This window comes from Phalacrocorax carbo, chromosome 5, assembly GCF_963921805.1.
Source record: "Phalacrocorax carbo chromosome 5, bPhaCar2.1, whole genome shotgun sequence".
NCBI lineage: Eukaryota > Metazoa > Chordata > Aves > Suliformes > Phalacrocoracidae > Phalacrocorax > Phalacrocorax carbo.
The window spans coordinates 53,515,219-53,531,435 of record NC_087517.1 but is presented as its reverse complement, the minus strand read 5'-3'; the positions used below and the strand labels follow the sequence as shown (position 1 = coordinate 53,531,435).

Sequence of the window (16,217 nt, the reverse complement as noted above, 5' to 3'; positions counted from 1 at the left end):
TTGTTGATAGGCTTGCAGGATAGTACTGCTGTGTGAGTACAGCCCTGGGCCCAAGCCATGCTGCTCAGCTGACCAGCACAGCACATCTTTCAAGTGAAATACAGCTTCTGCCCGATATAAACTTATTAGCTCATCTGCAGCTGGCTTGAGGCTCTGATGTAGCACCGCATTGTGCAACACAAGCAGTTTTAGCAAACATTAATCCCTACCTCACACTGCTGGGCTGCTTACTCCAGCTGGGGTCAGCGTTAGACTAATGGATAAGAAGGAATCCCCAAGCATCATCTCACATTTCCTGCTTCCAAGCTATACCCTCACTTCAAGCTGCACCTTGTCCTGGGGAAAGTCATCTAATCTCAGCTTGCCAATATCCACCAACACCACCCTCACCGAGCTGGGCAAAAGGTGGGAGTTGTTATGAAAAGGCAGGCAAAAGTATCATCATGTATCCAAAAAGCTTGAAGACAATCACATACCTCTGTCAAGGGGGAGGATTGTCATTAATGCTGCAAAGTGAGGCCCAACGAAAGGTTAAGATGAGCCTTTCTGCACAAGGGGCAGCTAAGGCTGTGTGCAGAAAGATGACGACTGGAGTGGAGAAGCAGCAGAGACAAATGCCACCCCAAGGAAGGAGAAGTCCCACCAGAGCAGGGTTGCGCAGCCTGTATATCACACTAGTCTGTCCTTGAGGACAGCTCAGCTCAGACACACAGCTGTCAGCTCCTGTTATGTGAAGCTAAGTGACAACTGCAAGGAGGCACTTATTTTAAGAGCAAATAATTATTACCATCAGTTTTACTGGGGGAGAACTTTGCCCTTCCCAAACGGCTGGCAGTCATGATAGCTTGGTGTCTGTCAATAGTTCAGGGTTTGTCGATGCTAATGGCTCCAGAGCAAGCTTTCACTGGAAAGGAAACTGCTTTTGCAGCAGAAAAGCACATGCATGCACAAGCACAGAAGAAGAGATCATATTTTCCAAACTGTCTGGCAAGGGTTTGATAAAAGGCATTGCATATACTGTCTATTTAGCTGCAGCAAGCAGCAGATACCTAAAGCTGGGAGAGAGGTTTCCTGGTAATGCAGAATTAATCCCTAGCAAAGGATCGATTTTCAAAATTAGTATGTAAGCAAAAGAACTGAAGACCTCCGACTGATGCAAACTGGCACAGCTTTATGGCAGACAGTGGGATGGTGCTGATGTACATTAGCAAAAGCATTTGGGCCTACCTGTCTGTGTAATAGCAAGAGAAATCCAAATAAACTGAGCTCCAAATAAACAGTCTTGCACATCTCAGACCAGTTGCTCCCAGGTGGCTTCAAGTTTTTAGACCATTGGGTGCAAGTCACTGGTCAAGCTAATAATAGAAGCCCACTGACTGCCAGTTCCATTCATTAATAAGTCCATCTGGGTTTGCTCATGTATTTTCCTCTTACCCATGTATCCCCTGGACAGTTATCAGACACACCAGGCTGGTACAAACCACCACTGCTCCTTTGAGATAGAGTAAACCCGAGTAGCTCCTGGGTTTAACACTCACCCCATACGACTCAAGATGGACCTATCAGCATCAGGTCTGTTGCCAGCCCCCGCAGCCCATCCCAGGAGTGACTTGTTTAAAGCAGGAAATAACAGAAGATAGTTCATCCTGCCTTGCTGCAAATTCTCCTGCAGAGGACAGGGGCTGTCAGCCTCCCTGCTCAGGCATTGCACAAACAGCAGTGGAGCCCCTAGAAAGCTGCTGCAGACCTGCACTTGAGAAAGACAGCTCTTAGTGCCGAAACTGGGGATTAAGACACTCCAGCGGCTGCCTCACACATCTGGTGTGTGTTAGGATGGATACACTGGCAAGGAAAACACACACGGGCTCCAAGCGGGACTGGTTAACTCATTCATGACTGAACATCTGTGGAGCACCCAGACAGGCTGAGGACTGCAAGATATCTAGCCAAGCCTCAGGAGAGCTTGGCTCAAATCTCAGCAGTGGTCTGTGCTTCCTAGGTGATATTTGGAAATGAGGGACCAATTCAGGTGCCTAAACATAGGTATCAAGTGCCACTGAGGATGCCTTGGGTTACCTAAGACATCTGCCAAGGCCTGGCAGATGTCACATGGGTCCAATGGGAAACCACCTATTCTGGGTACCCAATCCACAGTGGGTGAGTCCTACAGTTAGAGCATTTCTTCCCCTTTCGAAACCTCTCAACCTCAGTTTTCTGGCCTTGCAGTAGAAATAACCTGCCTTCTTTGCCCTGAGGCAGTAGGTTGTTGGGATAGCCACAGAGCACCCACCACAGTGACACCCTGACCTTCTTTGGGCACTGTAAGTGCTGCCCTAGTACTGATCATACTGCAGTCATGCCATGCAGGACAGTTGCCTTCCCAGCATGCGCAGCACCGCCTACGACATATTTTTGACCCATACACCAGATGGCCATAATCCAGAGCACAACCTCGGTAAAGAGGCCCCATAGTCCCTATCGTACAAATACACCACTGTGTCTTCCTTTCATTGATGTACATCCTCAAGGCTTCTCCTTATGAAGGGCTTGACGAGGACAGAGCCACCCTATGAGAACTCATTCCTCATGCATTTGGCTTCAAAGGATGCCAAAGCACCTCCTCTGTTAGCCCGAAGTCTCATCCTGATGCAGAGCTTGTTGGACTCGTATTAAGGGAACAGGAGCTGCAGTTACAGGAGGTCAAAGCTCCTGTGCAAACTGAATGTTGCCTTGGGCAGAGTAGAGCCCTCCCTTGCCTGCACTGGGCACCATCCTTCCCAGACAGGTTCACATAGCCAGGACTCTACTGGGAGGGCTGCACATGGAGCGAGAACAGCAAATCCTTGCAGCATTTTCTCTGAGCCCCTGAGGACCACAGCAAGTTTGCACTGTCAGTTGGAGCCAGCTTACAGTCCCAGGAGCCTGGCAGCCATCAATTCCCCCAGGAGCCTGGGCAACAACTTTCTTTGGGCCAGGACTTCCACCCACCCCACCCCACCCAAAGAAAAACCTGTTCCTGATGAAAATATGGCACCGATGAGGCCTCAGAGCACCTCCTGGCCAGGCAGTCTGCCCCAATGGAGGCAGCAGCCAGGCTGGATGAGTGCCCAGCTGGGAGCAAGCGCAGCTCTGTGAGAGCACCAAGGCAGCAGGGACCCTGCTCAGACCCACTTAGCCGCCACACAGACCCCACAGTCGGACATATGGGTCATGGTGTTGATGGATGCAAAGGGGGGGTGAAGGCAGTGCATCAGACAGGGCTGGGTTAGTCAGGTCAGTGGGGGTCAGAGTAGAGGGGCCCAGGATCCTCAGGGCATGCCAAAGTTAACTACTTCACTGCCATGGAGCCAGGCATGATCACTTCTACCCTTCCAGTTACTGCTTGAAAAAGGGCTTTCAGATTTTGGGAAAGGCCTGAAACCCACTGAAGCAGCACACCATAAAAAACCCACATGTCCAAGGAGGATGCCCAGACCAGGGGGATGAAAAAAGCTCCCACTTTCCTCTTTCCTACCTATGCCATCCCTTACACACCTCGTACATCTCTAGGCTTAACTCAGCCATGCCCATGGAGCAGCACTCATTCTGTTTCAGCTGCAGCAAAGCTGGGAAAGCCCATGTGGCTTAACCTCCATGGGCAGCACGGCTGCAAACAGACCCTAAGCTGTCCCCAGTCTCCATCCCAAGGCCAGGACACCACCCTGTCCCAAAGTACCATCGTATCCCTTGACAGCAGCTCTCCCTTGAAAACATTTCTGCCCTGGGGGATGCCCGCCTGCTCCATGCAAGTGGTAAAGCCCTGCCATGCCCCAAAATTCTTCCTGGACATCTCTCCTTTCCTCATTGCTGCAGATCTTTCAATGCTGTCAGACAAATCAGGCCAGGCAGAGCTCGCCCCCTCGTGGGGTGCCGCCAGGGGATGCCTGGGCCCACCATAACCAAAGGGGTTGGGTGCCCCAGGGGTGCAAGCTGGGTTGTGCCTCTGCCCGCCTTCCTCCAGAGGAGCAGGAGCCCCAGCACCACTTCACCCAGCAGAAGTACTTTTTCACCCCACCCCAGCAATGCTGATCTGGCAAAAATATCCTCTTAGCAGGCCCCAGGATCATCCCTGGGATAGCCTGCCCAGCCTTCCTCACAGCCAGGTGTCTCCAAAATCTGGGAGCAAAGGGATTCCCACAGGCTTCAGAGCCAGACTTGACCCCAAGTTTTTCAAAACAGCCAGCCCTCCAGCCAGCAGAGAGTCTTCTGTGGTTTAAAAAGAGTAAAATTCAAATAAAGGCTTCTGGGCAATCCCCTACTTTAACACATACCTCCAAACCTGTCGCTTTACATTGCAAAATAAGCTCAGAGGCAAGGCAAGGCAAGGTAAAGCAAGGAGAAAGGGGCAGAGGAGGCACCTGATACCTCCCTATAATTAGAGACAGTTCCTTATCCCTAATGTCACCACCAGGGCACCTATATCCAATTTGGAAATACTAAAGTAATACCCAGATTCATTAAATGATCCATTTGGCCCTCCCCTGTTCATTTCCCTACTATTTTTCCACTTTAATGAGCCCAGCTGGGTCAAACTGTGACCAGTTACTCCTAAGCAGGGATCAGACATCCTTCCCCAAAGGAATCCAGTGTGCCGAGGGGTCCAAAGGCTCTCCACATGTCAGTTTTGCCAGACAAGCTCCTTCCAACCACGGGTATACTTAGAAACAGCAGTCATCCTAGCAAAGGCCCTCAAGACTTCTCTAAGGATCTGGAGAATTCAAGACAGCTGGGGATAGACGTGGCAAAGAAAAGCCTGGGGCTCGATAGTGCAGCAGAGCCTCTCCCCAGGCAGTGACCATATATGGGCTGCCAAGGGCTCCCTGCAGCTCACAGGGTGGGAGGCCCCAGAAGGAAAGGGATGGCGGAATTTGGGAGAAAATGATCTCTCATCTCAGACCCCATAGGTGAGAGAAACTTGTCTCATGAGCCATGCTCTTGCTCAGGTGCAAATATCCTTCAGAGCACAGCCCAAGCCGTAGGGATGTGCACAGCCATGGGTGTAGCAACTAAAATCAGGGGCTGCCTGAAGCCTTCAGAGCTCTGTGGAGAGTCCTCTGAATAACAGACCCAATACATATTGGGTTATCTAGCCCTGGTGTAAGGCAGGCTTCCCCACACCTTGGGCTCCCAGCCTCCCACTGTCAAGGCAGGAGGGTTGGGTCCTTCATCCTGTACCGTGTTGTCCCATCAGAGCAGGACAACCCAAGCAGCCACCTCCCCAGAGCCCACCCCAGTTTCTCACTTTTGGGAAGGCTTCACATCAAGGTTACCCCACAGTGGTTTCCTATATAACAATTTCAGTTCATGGAAGAGAGCATAACACTGGTTTGGTTTAGGTGGCGTTACACTGGCGTCAGCAAGACTTTGCCAGCATGCCTCCATTTTTATGGGGAAACAGAATAATCTATGTCCAAATTAAGATTTCTAGGACATTTTCTAATGTAAGTTCCTCTTCTATATACACTGGGCACAGTTAAAGAGATAAGGTTCATTGTTCAAGCAAACCCAGCACCCTTTTTCTCCCCATATTTCACCATTGTACTTTTACACCAGGGAGCCTTGGGATTTACTTTCCTGGCAGCTTTCTCACAAGACTCACTGCTCACATCTCCAGTACACCTTAGGCTGTCTTAAGAGCACTGTTCTGACTCCATCCATACAGAGGTCAGCTTGAAAAGAGCTTTGTCTTTAAGGAGAAGAGATCAGAGAGCTGAGCTAGCCACAGAGTGAGAAAAGACAGCCCCAAACAGCAAGCAAACACTTCCTTCCTCCATTTTGGGAGTGGAAATCACTAGAGCCTAGTAAGTGTTTAAATAGCACAAGTAAAAGCAGGAGAACTTTAGAGCTGTACATGAAACTATTACACAAGTTGAGATGAAAAGTAATTCACTGTATTTTAAAAACAAAATGGAAGTTACTTTTGCATGATCCTTCTTTTCCATCAAGTTTCATATTTCATTAAAATTCTAAAATGCAGCTAGGAATACTGCCATCAGTATTCATATACACCTTTTTTACACAGGTGTCTAAAGGTTGTAGGGGTTGGAGTGGTACAGAACAGACCCCTTCAGGCAGCCTCTTATTTAGGTGAAACTCCAGCAGGAAACAGAGAAGGGAACAAGCTGACCCTGCCTCACAAGCACCCCTCCACTGCCTTGCCCTGGTGACACTGATATACCTATACCGACCACAGAAAGAGGGGAGCAGGAATGCTCAATTTCCTTCCCAAGCATCCTCTCCTTGCTCCTGCAAGGTGAGCTGAGCCTGTGGAAGAGGCATGGCTAGGCTGGAGAAATGCTGGGAATCCAATAGATGTGCAAAACCCCTACACTCCCCCAACAGCCAAGGCTTCCCCTTTGTTTCAGCAGAGTCATGCACTGAGCCTTTCAGCACCTTTTGAAGCTTACAGTCAAGCCTTAAGCCAAGGCTAATTGCTGTCAGGTGTCAGCCAAAATGCTTACTGCAACCATTAGTGACAGGAGATGACACACCTTTCTCCTCTCATTGTCACTCAAGGTTTTTTTTTCCTATCAACATTAGCTGCGCTGGCTTTCAGAAGCCTTGGGGAGAAATGCTAATGCAAGCTTTGAGGCTGGAGGCAAAAAATCAGGCAACCCCCCAAGCTCCCTGGATGCTCAGTCTGAATCCAGTCCAAATCTGAGTGCTTCTGAATGATGTATCTCCACCGAGCTTATCTTTGTCTGCCTCCACCACAGACAGCTGGGGTCTCTGCTATGGGTCTGTCTCCTTTTAACCCCCATGGAAAGCTGTCTGTGTTGGCGCAAACAGACCCCAAACTTTAGAATCTCTGCTAATAAAACAACAAAGCAGAGAAGAGGTGCAGGGAGATGTATAACCTTACAGCAACTAGCTTGAAACGTTGCCAGGTTAATTTGGTTAGAGGCATCGGCGACACAGCAAGAAATCGGATGTGCCCAGCAATTGCTGCAAGGACAGGAGGCAGCTGATCTCCACCCACTGGTCTTAAAGATGGTGCTGATTTCAACTGTGGATCAGGTCCAGGTTGCCAGATCTCTTGCTGAGCTTGCCTGCTGCTGGAGCTGTGGTCCCCCACTTGATCAAACCCCCTTCCAAAGGCTTTGAAGTTCAAAGGAGATGAGACCTTTAGGAAGTCTAAGTCTCTCCCTAGCTAGAGGAGTTTATCAAAAGCCTGCCAGAGCATCTGACCCATTTCAGCCTCATGGGTCATCATTGTTTTGGCTGCGCATCCTCGTTTCCCACCATCACGCCTCCCAGTTTCCTAGCCTCCCAGTTTCCTGGGACTGGAAAGCAGCTGTAGCATTGGGGCACCCCATCCCAAGGCCTCACCTCTCGCTCTCCTCAGGGGATTCATCTCCCACTTGGCTGACACCTTCTGTAGTCTCCTGGCACCCCTCCAAGTCTGACATCTTGGCTGGCACGGCAACCCCAAGGACAGCTCCAGCGCAAGGGTGCTGCCGCTGTTTCACTCTTCCTGTGCTCGGCAGAAGTGAGCTGTGACGGAAACTTCACGGGCTGCGGGTTTGGGGGGGATGGGACAGGGAAGGCAAATTTGGGTTTGGGAGGGGGGTTTTGGGTTGTTTTTTTTTGTTGGTTGTTGGTTGTTTTTTTTTTAACCATTAGGACTATTTTAATGTTTTGCCTTTGCTGGCGGTTCAAAATTGGAAAGTGCTGAGCTAACAGACATCCCCATCATGGCAGGGAAAGGGGTGATCCACTGCTCCCCAAGGCGCCCATGCCACTTTGGGGACAGCCTGCATCTCTAAACAGCAGCACCCTACAGTGCACTGGGTACCAGCGTGCTGCCACAGGAGCTGCCAAGGTTGTTCTGACTTCACACATTTCAAGCCTGCTGGAGCCAAAGGATCTGATTCTGCCCTGCAGCCATCACCCTTTACCTCCCTTCCCAGCTCTGCTTGTTCCCCACAGCTTCCTGCTGTTGCCTCCATGGGTGGACATTCTGCAACGTCTCCTATGGCTTGGACTCTTATATCTTTGTCTCTTCACCACCAGTGGAGAACATGGCCAGGAGCCAGTGGTACAGCCTGGTGGGAGGATGCCAGCAGAGCATGGTGGCACAGCCTCACCCTTTCCTCTTCACAACAAGGGGGATGAGCATCCCCAGCTTCAGGGGGGATGAACAGCAGAGAGGTCCCCCAGCCCCCATGCCTGTAGCATGGCCCCATCAAAGCTTCCCTCTCCCCACCAGGACCCCTGCAGCGGGGGCTGACCCTGCTGGCACACGGCACGGGTCGGGGTCCAGCCCCCCAAGCAGGCAACAACCACCTCTCCCGCCGAAGCTTTATTTACACCACTGCTGCCAGGATGCAGCTCTTCACAAAGCCAGAGAGAAACAGCACCCGGTTGGTGTCCTTGAACCCAGGGGTGTGGCAGGGACAGGAGGGAGTGCAGGATGGATGTGGAGAGGCAGGTGCTTAGGACTCGCCAGCCTCAAACATCTTCTTCCTGCCCTCCATGCCGGACTTCTCCTCAATGTTCTTCCTCCAGTCACCAACATCACGGAGGTCCTTCTCCTAGGGGAGGGATGGGCGTGTGGGTGCAAGCAGTGCCCCCCCCAGCGTGAGAACCCACCCAGGTGGGGTTCCAACCATGGAAAACCCAGTGTCAGCTAGCGGAACCCAATTCCACCCATCTTTTTGGGCTGCACCCTAGTTTTTCAACATCATGGGTGCCAGAGGAGAAAATATTGATCAGGAAGAACATTACAGGTTGAGGGTGAGCCCTCAACCCTGTCTATCACATGGGGAGGAGTGAGCCCCAAAAAATGGGGGCCAAGTCCTATATGGGCACAGGGGAGAGGGAAGGAATACCTTCTCAGTGTCCTCCTTCTTGACTTGCTTCAGGTTGGCTCGGAGGTCCATGCAGACCTTGTGCTTGGAGCCCAGCAGGGCCCGCAGCATCGCATCAGCGGACATGCGCACCCTGCGCAGGGGTGGCCTCTTGAATTTGCCCCGCAGGTCAAAAAGCTTCTGGCTCAAGTCTTCCAGCTAAAGGAGCCAAAACAAGGGGGTTGGGGGTGGCAGAGAGATAGCAGGGCGTAGGTTTCGTGAGACAGACACCAGCAGCATGGGGAGGGAAGAAGGATGGGCTGGAAGGATGGCCCCAGCAGAAACTCACCTCCTTGGTAGTCTTCTGTAGCTTCACCTCTGTGTCATACCTCTCCTCATCCACTGACTCTATCTTGGCATGTAGCTTTTTGCACAGCTCCTGCGAGGAAAACAAGAGAGGGATGTTGACTGCTAGTACCCAATACATGATTCCTCTCTCCTGACTGTTCTGCCTCTGCAAGACTTCAGAAGACCAGAGTGGGTCAAGACCAGATGGCGAAGGGTGGCTCACAGACAAGCTTCTGGTCTCCATGCTACCAGCTTCATGCAAATGCTGCCTCAACGCATCATTAGAAACACAGTTTTTCTGGAAGCCAGACCCTTTTTTTTTTTTTCAGGGAGACCCCTGCTCTCTCTCAAGCCCATCTCACATCCAGCCTGGTCCAGGACACACACAGGTGAGACAGGGGTCAAGAAGCTAAGGACAATCTAGTTCCACCAAGCTGACTGATAGAGCTAAATCCTTTGTGCTCCAGCACAGTAAAAGGCTTAAGTCTCTACCTGAAGTTCCTGCATGGATCCTGGGAGCGACAGAGGAGGGCAATGCTCTGCTAGGTAGTTTTGCTTTTCCACTTCTTTAGCAGCTGCTTCTCTTTCTATTTCAGTGGCAGCAAGCTGGAGCATAGCACTCTGGAAGGCAGCAGGACAATGGTCAGCACAGAGTGGAGGCAAGGGAGGAGGGCAAGGGGCTTGGCAAGGGAGGGAGAGCCCTAATGGAAAGGCAGCTTGGGGAGCTCCCCATCAACACCAGTGTCTCTAAGCAAGGGATACTGGTGGGGACCCGGTAAGGAGTGGACAAGGGTGTGTTGGTGGCCCAGGGCATGCATCACAGACTCTTTGAGGAGGGAGAGTGCCAAGAGCCAACTGGCTTGGGATGGGAGCTGGGTTGGTCAGCACACACCTTGGCCATCCCCAGCAGTGCCACGTACCTTCAGGTGCTGCCGACGGGCAGTGGCTGCCCTCCTTTTTTTCTGCAAGTGGGAGGAACAAGAGAAAAGCAGGTTATCAGGCACCCATTCCCCTTTCCGTTCCCCTTCCCCATACAACCGCATAGTCTGACAAGGACCTCCAGCTATGCCAGGGAGTTGGCTCCAGGCAGGATGTACAGCTTGACATCCAGTTGGCCCCCAAACCAACATCACTCAAAGAAGAGGCTTCCAAAGCTGAACCCAGCTTTGCCAAGCTCAGGTAGCTAAAACCTATGAAGTGCCTCAGGAAAAGATGAGGGTGATGAACTTGAAGATATGCATATAAATTATAACTTCAAACTTGACTTCTTGGGACTTTTAGCTTTTTTCTCTAATTTCCTCTTCAATCAGACATGTGTTTTGCTTTGCACTCAACTGCCTTGATGCCTTTGGGCACTTGGGAGCTGTGGGATGTCTTTCTGAGCGGTCCCTGGCACACATGGTGAGAAGGATAGCCAGGCAGGTGAAAACATGAAGGCTGCATAATTTCTGGAGCTGAAAGACCCAGCACAGGTGACACTGAAGGTGATGCTGTGAGAAACAGCAAACCCTTTTATAACTCTTGCCCAGCCTGGCAGTTATGGGTATTTCAATGTGCTACATTAGGGCACTGGAGAGGCAGGTCCAGGGCATGGTGGGGTTCATCACAGCTGGAGGACAGACAACCTGGAGGCCGCTCTGGCTGGGAGAAGTGGAGAGCCACAAGGCTACAGCTGCAAGATGCAGACTAGCTTCCTCTTCCCTGGGATGCCAGATGAGCCTGGGAGGCCAAGCTTGCCCTTCTGGACCCATGATGTGCTGGAACAGTAGCAACAGGTCTCCTGTTCATAAAAGAAGCCACAACTCTGATGTGTTGCTGCATTGCAGCTGTTTCCTCAGCATTTCACCCATAAGACTGAGCAAGGCTGAGTGTGGTTGAGGCAAGGGAAGCACACCCTGATACCTGATATGCTGTGGTGGGGGAGTAAGAAAGCAGCGTTTGAGTGTGTGTCTGTGCTGCACAGAGGAGGAAGTGGATAAGGATCTGCAGAGCAAAATAACAAAATCTGACTTGGTTTGCATATGCAAATAGTGCTAAGGCCCCCCTGACAGGGCTGAATGGCTCTGCAGAGGAAAGACAGCGAGCTCAGAGGTGCAGTGCACTGTTAACTGGCAGGATTTTGCTCATATGAATCTGGCCATGGGCCACGAGAGAGCAGATCCCTTGAGCACTATTAGCTCAGGGCTTATTCTCCATCTGAAAACTGGTACCTTAGCAAAGAGTGCCCTCCTAGCCTTCCCTGGGGCACTGGGTTTGATGGGAAATCAAGGCACATTGGACATCAGCACCGTATTTTGGAGTTTCTATGTGTCCCTGAAATAATCTTTTCTCTTGGTGAAGACAAGCTTAAGCTTGCGGTGTTTTGGACATATGGGCAGGTGCCAAGCAGAGATGTAGGATGGACCAACTTGCTAAGAGGAGATATGGAGTGACAAAGCCATGCACAACTCTCCCACACTTTCCCTTGCATTTCCCCAGCCACCCCCAGGCTTCAAGCCCAGCCCTGCTCTGGCTCTGCCAGAAGCCAGGGAGAGCTTGCTAAGGATGCAACCTCCACCCTGCTCACGCTGCCCTGGATCCAGGGGCTCACCAGATCGCCTCTGATAAGCTATTTGGCAGTGCTCAGTGAGAAAAAAAAGAGGGGCTAGATGTGGGGAAGGACGAGAGGATGCTTGGCTGAGGGCTGGGTGGTGGAGGGGTGATGGACAGGTGATGGAGGAGAGGCGGCTCCTGACCACCGCCTTCCCAGCACCATCTCGTGGCCGGCTGGGGAAACAGGAAAGGAGGGATAAAAAAGCGTCTAACTCCAAGCCAGGAGGCAGAAATCACCTTCAAAGTCTTCTACTTCACATCTTTACCAGGAGTCAGCAAGAAAGCCTTGCCATGAACCATTCTTCCCACACACATCCGGAAGCTGCTTCTCCTAAGGGGGAACTGTGAAGCCAGGACTGATGCCATGAGCCTTGCTAAAGGAAAAACCCCAGCAAGATGTACTTACCTCTTCACTATTCAGGATGAGCAGATGGATGAGGAAGGGAAGGAAGAGAAAGGGGAGAAAAAGACAGTTAGCATCCTAATCAGAAACAAGCAGAGGAATCTTAAAAAGCGTAAAAAGTTGGTGGTTAAACAAAAGGTTTTAAATGCCAACAGTATATTAGAGACAGAAAAACGGGAACTTACTCAGACATCTTGCTTTAGATGCTTGTGAGCCTGCAATGAAAACCAATGGAAAAGAAAGTTCACAATTATTCATGCTGGTGGTGACTTTCTTGGGTTTAAAAACAAAGCAAGAATCCTCTAGAAAAAAAGAGGAACAGGTTCGCTCTTATTTCCCAACTTCTCCAAATTTTCATCATATGGGGAACTAGGCTGCAGTTTGTGGACGAGAGCCAAACATGTGCCTACTCACAGCCACACAAACCTTGGCATTGGGGGACTTCTGACCCAGCACTATGTGGTCTGGTCACAAAGAGAGGTTTGTGACAGTAATTCCTGCAGGCACGTTTCTTGTTTGACACCTAGGAAACCATTTTATGCAATGAAGAAGAGGAAAAAGCTATTTACAGTTTACTGCTTCACTTTGCTATACAGTCTTGCCCCATTTCATGAACAAGAAACACCCCAAAGCCTGTGGAGGGTTGGGATGCCCTGGGAACAGAGCCAGGCAGCGACCCCAGGTGACAAGGAGGGACTTCAGAGGATGCTGCTTGCCACTATGTGCAACCCCTGTGTGGGGCAAGGGAGCATGTTTCAACAACCTCAGCACAGATGACGTAGAATGGCATTGAAAGTTGTTGTTGAATTGGTGAAGGCACAAAGAGTTCCCCAGATAATTCCTTGCATTTTCTTTAAGTGCAAATTTTACAGGTGCAATGCAGCATATTAGGGAAGAGATGGAAGGGCACCTTTGTTTTGCTGTAAATTATTTCCCTGTAAATAGAATTTTGCTTTTCTAGCAGAGCAATATCTCCTGTTACAATGGAAGGATGCAGAAGTATCAGCCAAGCCCAACCTAAGCTAGTCCTTTGCAGAGCAGGCAGGCCCCTGAAATGCAGCCATCTGCAGAGCGGGGAGGCTCTGTTGGGAGGTGAAGTGTTAACAGGGGCTCATGCCCAAGGGAGGAGGCACAGCTTGCAGGGCCAAGGAAACTTTATCCTGGAAAATGTGCAGGCCCATCACATTATTTGTCGGAGGGGGGGGAGGAAAGTGCTTCTAAAAATGGTCAGGGAGCTGCAGAAGGAGCTGCAGCTGTCTCCTCGGACGGCAGCCTTTCCCCAGTGCCAGCCCCCGTGACTCAGGGACGTTGGGGCAATGCAAAGCAAAAGCCACCGCAGGTGGCTGAGCTACAGCAGAGGGACAAGGCGGCTAAGGAATGACAGCTATTTTTACTTGCGCCCCTGTCCCACTCCCGCATGCACCCACTTCGGCAGCAGCAATGCTGCAAGCGCTGAAGAAGCGAAGGAACAACAACAGGCTGCAGCTTGCTGACTGCAATGTGGGCTTTAAATCACCTGTTACTGGGGAGGGACACACAGTAAATTTGGATGTCATCCCTGTCTGAGGATGTTTTTTAGGGAGGAAGGCGCTCCAAAGACCAGGTCAGGTGTAAGTAGGGAGCATCACTGAGTTACCACAGCCAAGAATCCCACATCCTGTGGCCCTGGGGAGGTCAGAATTAGGGAGCCTGCGTCTCCACTTGCCCTTGCCACTCAAGCCGGAGAGCAAAGACAACCAAGGGAGGGGAAGGCATGAAACCAAAGAGAAAGAAGGTCACTGGAAAAGACAGAGGGAGACTTTCCAATACACAGACCCTCTCCTGCAGGCAAAGGGTTGAGAAGGTTTTATTAACACCCCTGTTTCTCCCAGCAGGTCACACCACCTGGCATTTATCTCCCTAAAAACAGCCGAGTGTATCTGCTCCCCCATCACCCTCTAAGAGCAAGCTGGGTCAGTAAGAGACATGCAAAACAGCTCACCCAAGTCTGGAGGAGAAAACCAGAGAGTGCCGCTGGCTGGACAGGACGGACTGGCGAGCCACAGGCAGCTGGCTGAGTAAGGAGGTATAAAAGGGCTTCTCGGGTGGCTCAGCAGAAAATCCACCTTCTCTTTAAGGGCATGGAGACCTTCTCAGACCAATGATGTGCAAGAGTCCCTTGTGCACCTCCCTTGGCTGGGGCAGGCCAGGCAGGCAGTCCCAGAGGAGAGGGCAGCCGCCAGGGATGGAGGCGTGGGGAGGGGGAGGACATCTTCTACCCATGGGGTGGGGAAGCAGAACCACCCTGGAGGAGCCAGGAGGTGCTCTTCCTCAGGAGTGCCAAGGAGGGAGCCGTCCTTCCTCTTTTCCTCCCACCAACCTGCAACACTAGATATGGCTTCAAGGTTGTGGGGAGCCTGGGCTCCTTGCACACAGCCATCCATCTGCAAGGCTTCTAATAAAATTTCCTGTTGGAGACAGGGTGGCTTATCCATGGACAGATGGACAGCTCTGCTCCCCTCCCAGGAGCAGCTCTGCCCTTTAGGAATGAAGACAGGAAAGAGCCTGCACCCCCCAGTCCACCACCGATAACATATGCAAGAGCAATATCTGAGCAAGCCATCCACTGCTAGCATGCTCTTTTAATCTCACTTACCACATGGGAAGCATTTGCAGCTCCTCCCGGTGTGAAATATTTCAACACAACTAAGGTTTTCTTTTTAGAAAACAAACCTGTGGAGCCACTGTGGGCAGTCCTTAGGCTCACAACAGTGCAGGGGCCAGCAAGGGGCAATAGATCATGGGGGAGCAGCCCCACGCTACCAGCAAGAAAGGTATCCCCCACACCTGCTGTGGGGATGCCCCAGATCCATATCTCCATGGGTCTAAGGGAGAGGCAGGTGGAAATGTAGCTCGAAACATTCACCAGCCCCAGTCACAGCACATGTACTCTCTGTGTGTAGGGTATCCCATGGAGACAGGAGTCCAAACAGTTCCTGCCCTCCTCCCTCAGCCCAGACACTCCCTCCCCTTTCAGCTGGGGTTTTCTGGGCTGATTCAGATGTGTCCCTGACAATATTTTCCAGGCCCTCTCAGAGGTTATATAGATAGCAGCAAATCCACTGCCACAGGCTCCCTGTTTCACCACCTTTAGCATCATGCAAGTAATGCTGAAGGTGCCAGTGAAGGAAGAACAAGTCCTTGAGACAGGGCTTGTGTCTTGCAGGGGTTTGCCCCCATAGTAGGTAGAGGAGGAAGAAACCCCTAGTGCGGGCAAGGCTGCATCTGCTCAGGTTTTGTCCCTCTGAAACATTAAGAGATGGATGCTTGGGTAGTGAACATCTTGGTGTCAATGTCTGCTGGCATGTAGATCTGAGCTACCCCCTTGCAAATCCACAGTGAGACTCTTGGAAATGCACAGCAAAGGTGCAGTTCAACAGAGGTTCTTGTTCTGGCTGGTTTTGCCTTCATCTGGACTCCCATGCAATGGCTGTGGGTCAGCACCTAGTGAAGGAGCCAGGCTTGGGAAGAGCTGTAATGAGGATCAGGCCCATCCAACCCTCCTCCTCACTCACCTCCTGCACATCCATGTCCCCAGGACAGTGTGTTCTAATGGAGACAGGTGTCTGCAGCTCCAGGCAGACCTAGAAAACATGGAATTCCAGCAGTTTCTGCCCCCTGGGAGCACCCCTTGCTGCAGCTGCTGAGGAATACTCATTAGTAGAGGCATCACTGCACCTAGCACCCATCTCCTATCTGGACTTCAGCAAAAAAAGAGACATTTTGGCAGGAGGAATGTCTGCTTGTCCCAGCTAAAGACAGTTTCTCAGAAAATGAAAAAACTCAAGAGAACTCAAGGAAAAAAGGAGAGCTTACCACCTTTGGAAGAGGGGCAGGTGACTCGGGAGGACTACAAGGATGTTGTGAGGTTATGCAGGGAAAAGATTAGGAAGGTGAAGGCCCAGCTGGAACTTAAACTGGCCACCACCATTAAAGATAACAAAAAATGTTTTTATAAATACATCAGTGACAAAAGGCGGGCCAGGGAGAATCTCCCTCCTTTGTTG

General features: G+C 51.1%; 2 protein-coding genes and 1 long non-coding RNA gene across 3 annotated transcripts in view; all 3 read right to left on the bottom strand.

Annotated features, from left to right (window-relative positions):
• LSP1 (lymphocyte specific protein 1) overlaps positions 1-7,527 on the bottom strand; it is a 50,984-nt gene extending 43,457 nt beyond the window's left edge. Inside the window, exon 1 of the mRNA XM_064452510.1 lies at positions 7,369-7,527. Within this exon, the coding sequence (XP_064308580.1) occupies positions 7,369-7,448 (80 nt within the window). The 5' untranslated portion in view covers positions 7,449-7,527. The remainder of the gene's footprint in view (positions 1-7,368) is intronic.
• A 799-nt stretch (positions 7,528-8,326) lies between these two features.
• TNNI2 (troponin I2, fast skeletal type) lies at positions 8,327-10,219 on the bottom strand. The gene is made up of 5 exons (XM_009512543.2): positions 10,097-10,219; positions 9,669-9,797; positions 9,178-9,267; positions 8,871-9,047; positions 8,327-8,573 (listed from the first exon to the last, which is right to left on the bottom strand). Exons 1-5 carry the CDS (start codon positions 10,217-10,219, stop codon positions 8,475-8,477), a joined length of 618 nt encoding a protein of 205 aa, XP_009510838.2. The 3' UTR covers positions 8,327-8,474.
• A 2,132-nt stretch (positions 10,220-12,351) lies between these two features.
• On the bottom strand, positions 12,352-14,288 carry LOC135313698 (uncharacterized). The gene is made up of 2 exons (XR_010373236.1): positions 14,153-14,288; positions 12,352-12,386 (listed from the first exon to the last, which is right to left on the bottom strand). It is a non-coding gene; the product is annotated as an uncharacterized LOC135313698 (long non-coding RNA).
• Between the last annotated feature and the right edge of the window lie 1,929 nt (positions 14,289-16,217).